Source organism: Schistocerca piceifrons, chromosome 2 (assembly GCF_021461385.2).
Source record: "Schistocerca piceifrons isolate TAMUIC-IGC-003096 chromosome 2, iqSchPice1.1, whole genome shotgun sequence".
In the NCBI taxonomy this organism is placed as follows: domain Eukaryota; kingdom Metazoa; phylum Arthropoda; class Insecta; order Orthoptera; family Acrididae; genus Schistocerca; species Schistocerca piceifrons.
Genome location: NC_060139.1, coordinates 640,382,463 through 640,398,123, shown reverse-complemented (window position 1 = coordinate 640,398,123; position 15,661 = coordinate 640,382,463). Strand labels below are relative to the sequence as shown.

Below are 15,661 nucleotides of genomic sequence, written 5' to 3'. Positions count from 1 at the left end.
TGCGGCTGAGTGGCACCTGTGGGGAGCTCCCCTGGTCAGAGTAGGTGGCATCAGGACGGATGACACGCCATGAAGTGTAGTATGTCATCTCTTGCTCGTGGTCTGCTGCCAGCAGTCTCTAAGTGGGCAAAGTCTAACTTTAATGGTAAGAAGAATGAGCCCGGGCCATACCGTGGGAGGAATGCCAGACTAAGGATGGCAGTGAAGCTTATTTACCCCGGTACCAGTTATGCATGAGAGTTGATGGGGAATCTTTCATGTCCATGAAACCTCAGTTTTTTGTGGGGCTTTTGGAGGACAAGTTGGGGAGGTGGAGGGTTTGTCCAAAATGCGCTCTGGGTCAGTTTTTATCAAAACAGCATCCTCTGCCTAGTCACAGGCATTACTCGCTTGTGGCACCACCTACTTCAGAAGCAACCCTCCTCTCTCTTCCCCCCCCCCCCCCCCCCCCCCCCCCCTCTCCCCCATAACCATCGGGGATTTCAATCCCCACTTCTGAGCCAGAAAAGCATAAGGCTTCTTTGGCTCCTTTTGCTAGGAAGGGGTCTCTTGGGTCACTCCCTTCCCAGGTTTCTGCTATTGGGAAAGGTGACAGCCACCAGTGTCTGAAAAGCCCAAAAGCAGCTGGTCGTAGGGCTTCACACTCACCCTCAGTCCCGGAGACTGATTCAGTGAAGTCCTCCCAGCCAGGGAATCCCAGGAACAGTACGAGAAATCGAAAAAGAAGACCCCCAAGAGCAAGGAATTTGCAGTGGCACCCACACCACTGCAACGTACAAACTCTGTGTCAGCAGATGGGGTGGAGATTCTGGCATCTGCTGAGAACCTGGATCTCGCCGGACCCTCAGACACAATGGATATAGACTACTCAGGCAATTGCAGCAGTTTTTCCACTGCCTGGCTGAGCTACGGCAACTGTTAAGCTGTACACTTGCTTTCTGCATTGTCCTCCAGGAAACCTGGTTCCTGGCAATGCGGACCCCTGCCCTCCGCGGCTATAAGGAATATTACAGGAACCATAGCGACTATAATAGTGTCAGGTGGAGTTTGCATCGCAATCCCTCGCTCTTTAGGGTGCCCCCAGCAAAAGACAGTCCCTTTGGCGGTCGCCGTAAGTCGCTGAGGCAGTTAGAGAGCATCAGCGAGCCCTACAGCAACATACATGACACCCTTCCCTAGAGCATCTGATAGCCTTTAAGCGGCTCCATGCCCGTGTACGCCAGCTTATAAAATGACGGAAACAGGGGTGTTTGGAGAGGTATGTGTCGACCATAGGGTGCCATACATCACCTTCCCAAGTCTGGATAAAGATCAGACGTCTTTTTGGGTACCAGACCCTCATCAAGTGTCCCTGGCATTACCATCAAAGGCGTGCTGTGTACCAATGCCAACGTGATTGCTGATAACTATGCTCGATCCTCGGCGTCGGAGAACTACCCCCAGCCTTTCGCACCCTCACACTGTGAATGGAAAGGAAAGTCCTCTCGTTCACTACATGCCACAGTGAACCCTATAACGCCCCATTTACGGAGTGGGAGCTCCTCAGTGCACTTGCACATGCCCCGACACAGCTCTCATCTGACTATAAGTACCATTTCCTTGTGATCTTCAACCGGATCTGGTGCGATGGCGTCTTTCCATCTCAATGGCAGGGGAGTACCATAGTTCTGGTGCCCAGACCCAGTAAACAACTGCTTGATGCGGATAGCTATCGGCCCATCAGCCTCACCAACATTCTTTGTAAGCTGCTGGAACGTATGGTGTGTTGGCGGTTCGATTGGCTTGGGTTGGGTTTTGGAGTCACATGGCCTACTGGCTCCATGTCAGGGTAGCTTCCACCAGGGGCACTCTACCACTGATAATCTTGTGTCACTAAAGTCTGCCATCCGAACTGCCTTTTCCAGACACCAACACCTTGTTGCCATCTTATTCGATCTACGCAAAGCAAATGACACCACCTCCCATAGTTCCCCTCATATCCAGGAAAATGGGATCCTGCAGGGCTGTGTATAGAGTGACAATATTTTTAGTGGCCATTAATGATCTAGCAACCACTGTAGGGCCGTCCGTCTCACCCTCTCTGTATGCATAGGACTTCTGCATTTCGTACTGCTTCACCATTACTGGTATTGCTGAGTGGTGCCTACAGGGAGCCATCCACAAGGCACAGTCATGGGCTCTTGCCCATGGCTTCCAGTTTTTGGCTGCTAAGTTGTGTGTCGTGCACTTCTGTTGGCATCATACCATTCATCCGGAACCAGAATTTTTCCTTCATGATGATCCACTCACTGTAGTGGAGACATATCGATTTTTAGGACTTGTTTTTTACACCCAGTTGACTTGGCTACCTCACCTTTGTCAGCTTAAGTGGAAGTGCTGGCAGCACCTCAATACCCTCCGCTGCCTGAGCAACACCAACTGGGGTGCAGATTGCTGTACTCTGCTGCAGCTCTGTGTAGTCCTTGTTCAATCCCGCCTTGACTATGGGAGTCTGGTTTATGGTTTGGCGGCGCTCTCAGTGTTGCGTGTACCTGACCCAATGAACCACTGTGGCATTCGCCTAGCGACGGGAGCTTTTAGAACGAGTCTGGTGACCAGTGTCCTGGTGGAGGCTGGAGTCCCTCCATTGCAGATCCGATGTGCACAACTGCTCTCCGGTTATGTTGCACACATTCGTAGTTCTCCTGAGCATCCGAATTACGGTCTCCTTTTTTCCACCTGTGATAGTTCATCTCCCTCATCGGCGGCACAGGTCAGGGCTATTGATTGCGGTTCACGTGCGAACCCTTCTGTCTGAACTGGAGTCCTTCCCTTTACCCACTCCATGCTGTACACCTAGGCCGCAGAGTCATCTGGACCTTTCGCATGACCCTAAGGACTCAGTTACTCCTGCCGCTCTCTGCTGTCACTTCCTCTCAATTCTTGATTTGTTTCGGGGCTCTGAAGTGTTTTACACCGATGGCTCGATGGCTGATGGTCATGTTGACTTCACCTACGTCCAGAGGCCATTTTGAACAGCATTCCTTGCCTGATAGCTGCAGTGTATTCACTGCAGAGCTGGTGGCCATCTCTCGTGCACTTCAGTATATCCGTTAATGCCCCAGGGACTTGTTTTTTCTGTGGACTGACACCTGGAGCAGACTATAAGCTATCGAGCAGTGCTACCCTCTCCATCCTTTGGTAGTGTCCATCCAGGAGTCCATCGATGCCCTGGACCGGTCTCCTCATTCAGTGGTGTTTGTGTGCATCCCAGGAAACGAACTTGCCGACGGGCTGGCCAAACAGGCTAGGCGGAAACCAATTCTGGAGATGGGCATCTGTGAACCTGATCTGCGTTCTGACTTATGCTGTAGGGTTTTTTGGCTTTGGGAGACAGAATGGCATAACAGTACACACAACAAACTGTGTGTCATTAAGGAGACTACGAATGTGTGGAAGTCTTCCACGCGGGCCTCTCTCAGGGACTCTGTGGTTCTCTGCCGGCTCCACAGTGGCCACACTTGGGTGACGCATGGTTACCTCCTGTGCCGTGAAGACCCGCCTGAGTGTTGGTGTGGCCGCCGATTGACAGTGGCCCATATTGTGGTGCATTGTCCCACTTTGGCTGCTCAACCACGAAATCTTGGGTTACTGAACTTGTTGCTGCTAATTTTATCTGACAATGCCTCATCGGCTGATTTAGTTTTATGTTTTATTCGTGAGTGTGGGTTTTGTCATTTGATCTAAGTTTTAGAGCATGTCCTTTGTCCCTCTGTGTCCTCCATCCTTGTGCTTCTAGGGTGGAGGTTTTAGTGTGTTACAGAGAGGCTGGCTTCTCCTTTCTTATTCTCATGGTCAGCCAGCCATGGTAATATGCTTTGTTGTTTTTAATCTCTTCATCCCATTTCTTGCATTTGTGGTTTTCTTGTCCCCTTTTGTCTGTATACATGTTTGTTGTCTTCCGTTGTTTTTGTGATTTTTTTTCCTTCCAATCTGTTTTGAGTTGTCAGTCTCGTTTGTTTTATTCTCACACTTGTGGCATTGTTTTATTCGGAACAAGGGTCTGATGACCCTGTAGTTTGGTCCCTTCCCTCCTCTTTTAAACAAACAAACCATCCAACCAACCAACCAACCTACCTGGCCAAGGGTTTTGAACTGAAAGTAGTAAGCAATCCTTTGTTACAGCTGCAATTCCAACAGTGTAGGAAAAATCACTACTTTATCATAATCTAAAAACTTCATACTATGTGTTGAGACATTGTGGTGTCATCATCTTTTATTATTTGCGCATAGGCTATATTTAGGTTATGGTGAACATTTATATTTTGTTTTGGGCAGTGTGCCATCATTGAATTCCTTATTAAAGATGCAAAGTATTCTGCTTAAATTTCTCATTCTTCAGTGTCCATGTAAGTGTGCCAGGAGTCTAAGGGAAGAATGACGTGTATCAAAGCTGAGAAAATGAGCATCCAAGATGAACCTTTTAACAGTCACCCTTGAACTGCCTTCATAGTACGAGAGGGAGAGAGTATGTGTATCAAAAGAAGACAGCCATGTCACTGTGAATGAAATCATTACAAAACTATCAGTAGGATGTAGTGTAACTCAAGAAATGACTGAAGCCTTGTGTTTATGCTCATTGACTGTGGACTACTAACTTAAGAAAATAACCATCTGATGTTGTCTTCAGAGATGTCAAAATGGAGACAACCTTGTGATGAGTGTTGTGATAGGTATTAAAAGCTGGTTCCATCATTATGAGCCCAAAACATAACACCACAATATGGAGTGGCCCAGCACTTATTCAGATTCACCCACAAGAAAGAAACTGGGGACAGTGCGTTCTGCTGGGAAAGTTATGGCTAGCATATTCTGGGTGCAGAGGATTTGCATTCTGGCGGATTTTCCAAACCCTGGAGAGACAGTAAATGTTGTCTGTTGTATCCAGACACACATCATTGCGCATTCCATAGTAAACATCCATTGAGGATCATCTTGCATCACAATAACATGTGGCCTCAAACTGCTAGCGGTATTGTGGACACCATCATACTACCATGTTTTCTGTTCTATGAAAGAACAGGTGCAAAGTCAGTGCTGTGAGACAATTGAGGACATTCAGAAAGCAGTGCGTCAGTATCCTCGAACAACTGGAACAGACTTTTATAACTCATTCTTGCAGTAGAATGGGGGGAAAATGTGTATAAAGAAGTGGATGCTACACTGAAATGTAGCAGAAAACTCTGCAGATGAAGATGGTTTAGGCGTTTATGGTCTGTCTAAAAATATAATTTAATATTCATTGCAATGGGTTGTCCATAAATTTCAGAATGATACCATCAGAAATTTTGTTCATATCTGTCAAGTCACCATCATTAACAATATTGTGAAAAAGGGATAGATTACTACTCGCCATATAGCAGAGATGTTGAGTTGCAGATAGGCACAACAAAAAAGCTACATTGTGCTGGCTGAAAACATAATGCCTCCAGTTCGGAAGGTAGATTGGGCAGAATTGTGTCAAGGTGGAGTGGGCAAGAGAAGAAAATAAGTGAGAAGTTGGAAGGATGATTCAGGAAGGATGGCTGATGGCTCAGAGGGAGGCTTTTGCTTAGAGGAGATAGTGAAATAATTGAGATTTTAAAGTGTTTCATTGACATACAATGTATCTTTGTTTTTACAACTAGTTCATTGTAAATTTTGTACTCAGAATTATGTTCAGTTATGTAATGGTACTTAAATCTTATTAAGTTGGTTATTGCAGTTAGCAGAGTAAATCTAAACAGGAGGCAGCTGTTTTATGCTCAGTTTTTGTTCTGGGCATATCTTTTCTTCTCCATTAAGGCAAACTGCTGAAACACACAAATTGCAGTGTTTAACCAATCATGTATAAATTTTAACGCTTCGTATGTTTTCAGAACAAAATAAGTCTTGATGCAACAGCCTAATAAAGCTGTGGCTCCTAATATTTGAAAAAAATATTTTTGTAGGCCACCCCTTTTGTAGCACACTGTTGGTCATTAAAATTATAACATCAGGAAGGATACTTAATAATGGAATTATACTTATTATACTTATACAGTATAGTGGAAAGTGCACATGATGAAATTTGTTGGGGATTTGTGGTTAAACATGGAGTCAAATTTAGTACCCTTGCAGGGCATAGTGAAACTGAGCTTGGATGACAGATGAGGGTACATCATAATACAATGACCAGGCTGCTCGCTGTAACAGTAAAATGTCGTCTGTATTGCGGTAGGTCAACATAGTGTGGACAACAGACAGTTGAGCATTATCTTATCATCACTCATTGTCGATAGTGTTACTCATACCTACTTTGTGTGATCATGTTGAAATGCTTATCACTTGCATATCCAAACAAGTAGTGCATTTCATGCCAATTTGATATTAGTTGCATGTCATCTTTGTGGTGTTGAAATTTTAATGATTAGCAGTGCATTATCAATCTTCATAGTAAACATCTTGAGACAAATTGGCCAAACAAATTTCAGAATTTGGAATTATTTGCGGACTACAAATACTGTGACAGCTGTATTAGGTATATTGATGTGCTGCTTATTAGTGACATCTGAAAATTTGTGGTGGACCGGGAGTGTGCACGGATGGCACAAATTTTCACAGGTCGCTAATAGGTAGTGAATCTATGCCTAATACAGCTGAGATCAAAGAATTTGCAGTCAGGAAATAAACTTGGAATTATTTTGTACCACTGTGGATCATCAACAGTGTCTGTTCTTTCAGACATGCAAGTAAATTTAAGAATGTCTGTATTTTCCTTAATTTAAATCCAGTGTTTGGGTAATTTTGTACATATTTGTTTGTTGCTGTTTGTAGAAGTGATGTGCACTGTAGAAAATACTGTCGAGTGCCTTTCTCAACTGTCTATGGTTACAAAAATTTTGATAAGAGCCTGGGCCTGTGATCATCATTGTAAAAGATGGTGAAAGACTGCAGTGGAAACAGCTACTTGTCATGCTGACGTGTCACCATCTCATTTTTTTCTACGCGAGTTCCATCTCAACTGATTAACTGACTTCACAAAATACATACTATAGTATCAACAAACAGCAATGATGATGCAGTAGCTGTGCCCAGGCAACACCAAGGTGAAGGGAACAAAGCGCAATGGGCCAAGGAATACATTCACTATTCATCATCATTGAGGAAGCTGTTAAGAAGTGAAAGGTGCCCTGACTAGGTTTGACCTGGACAATTATTAATTAGACATGGCATGGATTCTGCATATTCAGATTGTGTGAAATATGGCCAGAGGAGAGGAAACACTTGAGCATATAGTATCACACTGTAACATAAAAGCAGGGAACACAACAAAGCCAAGTGTTAGTGTGGTAATTTCTTTTAAAGATTCAACGTAGACAGTAATGGATAACAACTAAAGTCAGGCCTCCAACATATTACTCAGGGAATAACAGCAGACTCATAGAAGACGTGTGACTGATGGTGAAGAAGTGAAGAAAAGGCATCAGATAAGCAGTTTTGAATCTCACCAGCCTACAACAGAGCGGGCAAATAATACACAAAAAACACAGACTAAATCTGTGACAAGCTAAGCATAATTTGTAATTTTTTTGTAGTCAGTATTATTGTGCATAAGATAAACATGAACATAAAAACTAATGCTACTTTAGGATTACTTAGCTACAGATCTGCATTGGCAGTTCAGAATAATAACCAAATCTGGAGATTCAAATGAGGGTTATTAAATTCAGGAAAGTACCCTAGGGGTACAATATTTGATTTATATCCAGAGACTGACACTTAATGGCAGCTAGGGAGAGGATTAACTCAAATTTCCTCTACTGTCATCTGTTCTATAAATTTTATCTCTGTGCCAGAGTCCTTAAGATGCTTCTTTCTATTCAAGAATAATAAATAATCCTTGTTCTTAAGTATTATCCTTTTAAAAATGGATACTAAGAATTGTAGAAACAGTCAGCTGTCATACTAAGGCCCTCGTCAGACGTAAAAAAACTATCACACAATCACAACTCGCACACATGACCACTGTTGCCTCTGCACGCTAAAAGCTGACTGCGAGTGCAACTGAGGTAAGCAGCAATCTTTGCTGAGCTGGGTAGTGGGGGAATAGAAGAGGTGTGGGGTTGTGAAGGAGAGGGATAGCAGGTTGGGTGTGGGAAGATGATAGTGTTGCCTCTGGGAGTGTGCAGGGATGTGGTGGGAATAGGATAGGGCTGTTAGGTGCAGTGTTGGGGGAGGCTGCAATGGGAAGGGGAGGAGGGGAGAGGCAAAGAGATGTAGTGAAGGGAAAAAGACTATGTAAGTGTGTTGATGGGATAGAAAGCATATGTAGTACTGGTGTTGGAAAGGGAAGGGGATAGGCAGGTGGAGGACAGGGACTAGCAAAGGGGTTGTGGGTGGGGAAGGTTGGGGGGGGGGGGGATGTTAGGGCAACAAGGGAATGCTGCAGGCAGAGTTCCTACCTGTGGAGTTCAGAAAAGCTGATGTTGGTGGGAAGAATCCAACTGGCAAAGGCTGTGAAGCTGTTGTTAAAGTGAAGCATATCATGTTTGGCAGTATGTTTAGCAACTGGGTGGTCCAGCTCTCTCTTTGCCAGTTAGCCAGTCAGTAGCCATCCTGCGGACAGACAACTTGTTATTTGTCATGAATATGTATAATGCAGCACAGTGGTTGTAGCTAAGTTGTCGGAGAAGATGGCTGCTTCTACAGCTGCCTCTGCCTTTGATGAGGTATGAAATTCGTGAGACAGAACTAGAGTATATGGTAGTGTGAGGATGTGTGGGACAGATCTTGCATCTAGGTCTACGAACAATGATATTGCTTAGGCTCAGTGGGTGGGACTATCACTGGGGGAGGGATGAGGTAGATAGTGGGAGTCCATTTTTCATTCCAGGGCTCTATGGGAGATGGTTGAAACTCTGGCAGAGATTGTGATTCAGTTGCTCCAGTCCTCGATTGTACTTGCTAATGATATGGGTGCACCTTTGAAGCTGGACAGTGACCCAGTCCTGTGTACTGTTACTGCATCGTTGCCTTGCTCATGTGATGCTCCCAGATGTGCTGACCATCAAATTATTCATCTTTGGCTGCAGGCCTCCTATTGCCACTACCCACCTTAGCAAAGATTACTGCTTACCTCAGAGCCTGGAGATGACAGTAGCCATGTGTATTAGTTGTGGTTGTGTGAATGTGTGATGGACTTACTCAGTCAGCTGAATATTTCTAGTATTCATTTTGATTGTGCACACAGTGCCTCCTTTGTGGTGAGTAGCTCTTCACCCTTTCCCTATTACTGTTGTTTTTGTTCCATCGTGGAGTTTGCCATATTATGCTTACATTTAGTCACACCTGAACTGTGGAATTGCATGCTGGGGAAACACTCAAGCAGCACTCAGAACATTGAAAATTCAGGAGGAGGCCATTAAAATAATAGCAGCAAGTGAAGTAAGGGAACTGTGCAAACCTGGCTTCATAACACTTAACATACTTCCATTACCATGCACATACTTAAAAGAAACCATTTTATTTTTCAAAACAAACATGATAGACAATGACAAAAGTTTGCAGATGAAATGGTATGTCCATGACCATAACACCAGAATCAGCAAAAACTATTATACAACCTATACAAACACCAGAATTTATCAGAGGGGTGCATTCTAGATGTTACTGAAACTTTTCAGTAAACTCTCTGTAAAAATGAAAGCTATTGAGGATATAGTCCTTTAAACAAACCTTCTGATCATATTTACATTTTGACATTTTTATGTAATTAGTGATTGCATAGATATGTAAATTACTGTGTACAATGTCACACATTTATTTGCTTTACATATTGACTTCTAAAGTTATCATAGATACATTTTTCGTTGTGCAGTGGAGCATCCACTGCTAATGAAATTTCCTGGCAATTGAAATTGTTTGCTGTACCAGGACTTTTACCAGGGACCTCTCCCTATTGTAGGCAAGTGCTCTACCAACTGAGTTACCCAAGCAAGAGCCACAATCCGTCGTCACAGCTTTACTTCAGCCAGTACTACATCTCCTACCTTTCAACCTTCACAGAACTTGCCATGTGAAACTTGTAGGACTAGCCCTCCAGGAAGAAAGGGTATTGCAGAGACATGGCTTAGCAACAGACTGGGGGGAAGTTTCAGAATTAATTTTTCACTGAACTTATGACTTTGCCTTTTGTGAGCAAGTGCTCTACCAAACAAGCAACCCAAATATGACTCACAACCCATCCTCAAAGCTTTACTTTTGCTGGTACCTTGTCTTCTAGCTCCAAGCACTTGCCAGTAAAAGACAAAGGTCCCAGTTTTGAGTCTAAGTACGCCACACAGTTTTAATCTGCCAGGAAGTTTCGTATTGGCACACACTCTGCTGATGAGAGAAAATTCATTCTGCAAAAATATCCCACGTGGTGTGGTTAAGCTATGTCTCTTCAGTATTATTTCTTCCAACAATGCTAGTCCTTTAAGTTTCACAGGAGAACTTCCGTGCAGTGTGGAAGGTAGGAGATGAGGTACCAGCTGAAGTAAAGCTTAGATTAGATTAGTTTTCATTCCATAGACCCGTGCTGAGGAGATCCTCATGGATGTGGAACATGTCAAATTTTTTTTTTTTTTTTTTTTTTTTGAGGATTGGTTGTGTGTCACACCTTGGTAGCACAGTTGGTAGAGCACATGCCAGTGAATGAGTAAGGTCCCTGGTTTAGAGTCTCAGTCCAGCACACACTTTTATCATCATCATACATTTAGTTCATGTAGTCTACATTATATACTATTCTCTTTGTGCATAAAAAATAGTGCACTTGACTTGTCTGATATCTGTCGCGTAACATGTTATCAGAGATAAAAAAGCCAATAAATAAATATATGTAACATAATCTATTAAGGTATTAGTAAGTATTGTTTGTATTTCTATGTGTTAATATAGCTAATGGTTTCTGTTATTTTCTGTTTCATAGCCACTGTCATTTTTACCACAACGTATGTGCAGCATTTTTGTGTTATTTTCTTGTATTAACTCTTTAAAGTAAAGTGGACTTCTTCTGTTTGCTGTTCAAAGTCCACTGTCTTTATGTAAAATTATTTACTATTTGATTAACATTCTGTTATAAGTCCCATAGCTTTGTGGAAGGAGAATATGTTGTCTGGGCTGCAATAAATTAATGCCTTTAAATATCCTTGTATGTTTAGCTTTAAAGTTTCTATAGCTAAAATAAAGCTATGATCAAGTTAAAGATTGATTTGATGATGACAGTGCTTTACAAGGCTTGATCGTATCTGAGACAGTATGCCACTGCCTTCCTCTAACCTTGCAAGTGATTTATCCAGTCAGCTATAGAGGATCTACAGTGTAAATAGACTCTAAAGCATAGTGCAACTTGGCATTTTCCATGTACACAAGTCATTGTGAGAGATCAAAGATATGATAAATGACAGGAAGAAATCCTTGGAACGTAGAATTTGTAATCTGACACATGGGTAGCAAGTCTGTAGCTGCTAGAAAATTACATGTTGCTTATTTGTGTAATTCGTTAACTGTCTTAGCCAGAAGACAGTTCTTAAAGTGAAATTCAGCATTAAATAATAATTACCTGTGTGGTGCTAATAGCCAGAGGTCCCTACATTATACATAGCATACCTTTTAACTTTTGTCCTGTAAAATTTACCTTCCATAACTAGTGCTTGTACCCCCGCCCCCCCTCCCCATCTGCCTCATCCTCCCCCCCCCCCCCCCCCCCCCCACACACACACACACACGCCCCCCTACCCCCAAGGCTACACCCAGAAACTTATTTCATTTTCTGTTTATTACTGTCACAAATTTGGATTTCCATTCGTTTGTTCACTGCATATTTCTAGTACAAAGCATGATGAGCTAGGATTTTTCAACAATTTCTCCCTCCCTTTATTGCCATTCCAGACTTATTTAGTTCTCACGTAAGCACCATTTGTTTCATTGTTTATTCGTCCCACATTTAGAATAGTTTTGTCTGTGTAATTTTCACCACAAGCACATGGGAATTACTCAGCTTAGCTGTGGGTCCGTAGAGGGTGGTATATGTGACGTACAGTATGACTGGTCAGCATTTCCACCCGGAATTTGCGAGTGTAAGTTGGACCTTCCTTGATCCACCTTGGTGGGCCGTGTTGTCAGATTTCCTCCTACCTGTGCGCGGTGCAGCTCTCGTAAATGTCATCCCATGCAGATTCTTCATTGGCGCATTGGATGTGTCTGTTGGTGGAAGCTAATTATCTGAAATTGCTGTCGGTCAACTTTGGGGTATCTATTTACTTGAAATTAACATTCAGAATGCCATAATATCACTTTTATTCCTATTAGATCAATAATGAAACACTCATGTCACAAACTACTCGTAACCGAGAGCATGGCTACCATCGAACAAGGTAGGAAGAGCTCTTAACGCCGACTACCGACATTGGCGCGCAGTCTGTATCTCTTACTAGTTTCGTCATAGTTCGTGGATTTCCGATCACATTCGTACTTACTAAGATATGCATTTTTTAATGAATGGGTGTGAATTTTAACAAGGCAAAATTATGATAAATAGTTTTAAACATCCAGAGGCCCCTCCTAATATCTGATAACGTAGTTGTTTTCCTTGGGTCGCACCATATGTTTGATCTTTGGTAAAAATCACAATATCAATATCAGTCATTACCTGTATTATGTGTGATCTATTTTTTTTCCAAGTAAGGGACAATTACAGCCAGCCTCTTTAGATTTATCATTATTAGATCTCTCCTCCATCTATTTTAGTTCCTAAAAGCTTCATTAATTTACATCTTACTAAAATTGCTTTTTCTGACTGCATGATTCAGGAAAACCAGTTTGAACTCCACAAGCTAGCCTTTACTGTGTATATAGATTTGTTAACACAGTCTCGTTTTATGCTGGATTGTGAAAACTTTTTTCACAAGTCTGTGTGTAGGCTTACAGTGCACCACAGGATGACAGAGTGACCCTTCTCATTTCCCTTTAGGGGGAGTGTTTTATCTTCCAGTGCAAAAGTGAACTGTCTTTACAGATGTTAAATAATGACAACCTAGAGTCTGAATTTGAGCACGTAAATCAGATGTTCAGAAAACAGTATTATGAAAAGGATATATTGCTAGTCACCATATAGTGGAAATGATAAGTCACAGATGCACAACAAAAAATACTATGAAAAACTTAAGTTTTCAACCAAAAGGATGCCAGACACTGTGGTCACTTGTGCGTTTGCACGTCGTCTGTTTATTTGTTGAAGGTCTTTTTGGCCGAGAACTTGTGTGTTCGGCAGCTTTCTTGTTGTACCTATCTGTGACTCGGCATCCCACTATATGGTGAATATACCGAGCGAGGTGGTGCAGTGGTTAGCACACTGGACTCGCATTCGGGAGGATGACGGTTCAATCCCGCGTCCGGCCATCCTGATTTAGGTTTTCCGTGATTTCCCTAAATCGCTCCAGGCAAATGCTGGGATGGTTCCTTTGAAAGGGCATGGCAGACTTCCTTCCCTGATCTGACGAGACCGATGGCCTCACAGTTTGGTCTCTTCCCACAAACAACCAACCTACATGGTGAATAGCAATCTATCCTTTTCTTAATGTTGTCATTATTCCATCCTACATTTCCCATTATTTGATATGATACTTTCAGAAGAATAAGTTTGAACAAAATTGGAACTCATTTAGATGCTGGTACTAAAATTGAAGGGTATAGTCAGATGGAATGGAACATACAAGATTCCTTCTGTACATCTTGCACACGGTGTTGCTACGTTCATCAAAGTAGGCCGCATACTACAAACATGTGTCTTGAAACTGGGATTATAACTGCCACCAGAGATTAAATATGTCATGACCCCTGAAAGACTACTTTGGTCTCAGACCAGCAGAAGAGGGTAACTGCACAGAGGAACTGTTGACCAGACAGTCCTAACTGTGGTTGAATGCTGTGATGATTGCATATGGAACATAAAATAGAGAGAAATATGTAAATCTGCAGTAGTAGAGACCAGCTTGAGAAAATCGAAATGAAATTGTGACCCATTATGGAAGAATGTAGTAAACGTGGTGAGGTAAGCTAGACTGCATGAAAACAGTTGTAACAGATATGGGAATAGGGGATCAGCATGCAGTTCCCATGCCTCCTTTGTCCTGAATGATTAAGCTATAAATATCCTGCTCACCCTACCGTATTTAAGGATCTTCAGAGATCATATATATATTAGTCTAATGACTGCACTTCAAACTTTAAATAAACTAATGTAGAATTAAATTTGTATTTTCATTGATTTATTATTATTTTCAGATCCACAAGTGGTCACATACATACTTTGGATTGCCGCGTTGGGTTGTTCTTTTACAAGAGTATCACATAATACTCCCACGAAGACATCATCGGATTCACCATGTTGCACCTCACGAAACCTATTTTTGCATAACTACAGGGTGGCTTAACTGGCCATTAGAGAAGATACGTTTTTGGCAAATGTTGGAGTGTGTAATTGAATTCTTGACTGGTTGTAAGCCGAGAGCAGATGACTTTAAGTGGGCACAAAAGAGAACGTGAGGTGAAACACTGGGCTTGTGCCTAGACTTTTCTCAGGAGAAAGATCTTTGTTGAACATACTTTTATACCTACTAAATACAACATCACTTTTTTTAAGTTATGCCATTTTTTGCATCTGGAATCTCACGAGGATGAGTCTGGAGCTTAATGTTTGGTCATTTGTTCCCAGTTTTTTGGGAACTAAATTGAAGAAAAACTGTTTGCCCTTTCTTCCCTGAATGTGTTGACTTTATGAACTGTAATTAATGAATCAGTGAGTGTAACAAAGGAAATGGTGGTTAGTTTTGTCTAACCAAACTACTTTTATTGCTCTGTTGTAAATATATGAAATATATTAGTACGCCACCTGGAATTGATAAGGCAGTATTCGAAGCAGATTATGCCTTCAGGGACCAAAGGGTAAGGTGCAGCACAGCATTTTTTTGGATGTAAGTAGTTCTTAATTATAATTTTTACTTTTATATTGGTGACTGAAAGCACTCAATAGAACTATAACAAATTTAGTGAAGTGATGATAATTGCGCATGAGCAGAGTTGTGCCCTTGTTTAAAGGCCAAAAAGACTTTCACGTACAATCGCTTTTGTAATTACATATACATATATATTTAATAATAACAGAATTTTTAAAAATGAGATGTGATGTGGCTGACTGAGAGCAATTAATGCAATACTGTTCATGTTGGTGAAGATGGTTTGTTGAATGCTTGGTGTTTTATTTTTTACAATTGACGTATTTGAAACTGCAAACCTGCGCAAGAGTATAAGGATGCCGGTGACTGTTCAGTGTTTTTTGTGGAGGTTGTTATGATAGGCTCTTGTATACAGTTTTTTTTATTGTCAATTGCTTGCATATTTGTATCTGTGACAAAATTAGAAGCTTAATCCAAAGATTATTTTAGATAAACTATAGTACATCATCATTTCATATTTTTAATTACATACCATGTTTCCAAAACATCACTGTTGCTTAATAGTTTATGTAGCTTTACTTATTTATACACTTAATTACTTATGGCTCATAAACTGCCTTATATATAAACTCTTTCATCGATGGTGCTGCCAGGAGTAGCTTGTA

The 15,661-nt window shown here is 41.9% G+C and overlaps 1 protein-coding gene across 3 annotated transcripts in view; it reads left to right on the top strand.

Annotated features, from left to right (window-relative positions):
• Positions 1-14,938, top strand: part of LOC124774908 (plasmanylethanolamine desaturase) — a 65,442-nt gene extending 50,504 nt beyond the window's left edge. For all 3 annotated transcript variants that reach the window (XM_047249582.1, XM_047249583.1, XM_047249581.1), the window contains one exon: positions 14,326-14,938. In XM_047249582.1, coding sequence (XP_047105538.1) covers positions 14,326-14,586 — 261 coding nt within the window. In that variant the 3' untranslated portion in view covers positions 14,587-14,938. The remainder of the gene's footprint in view (positions 1-14,325) is intronic.
• Positions 14,939-15,661: the final 723 nt, after the last annotated feature.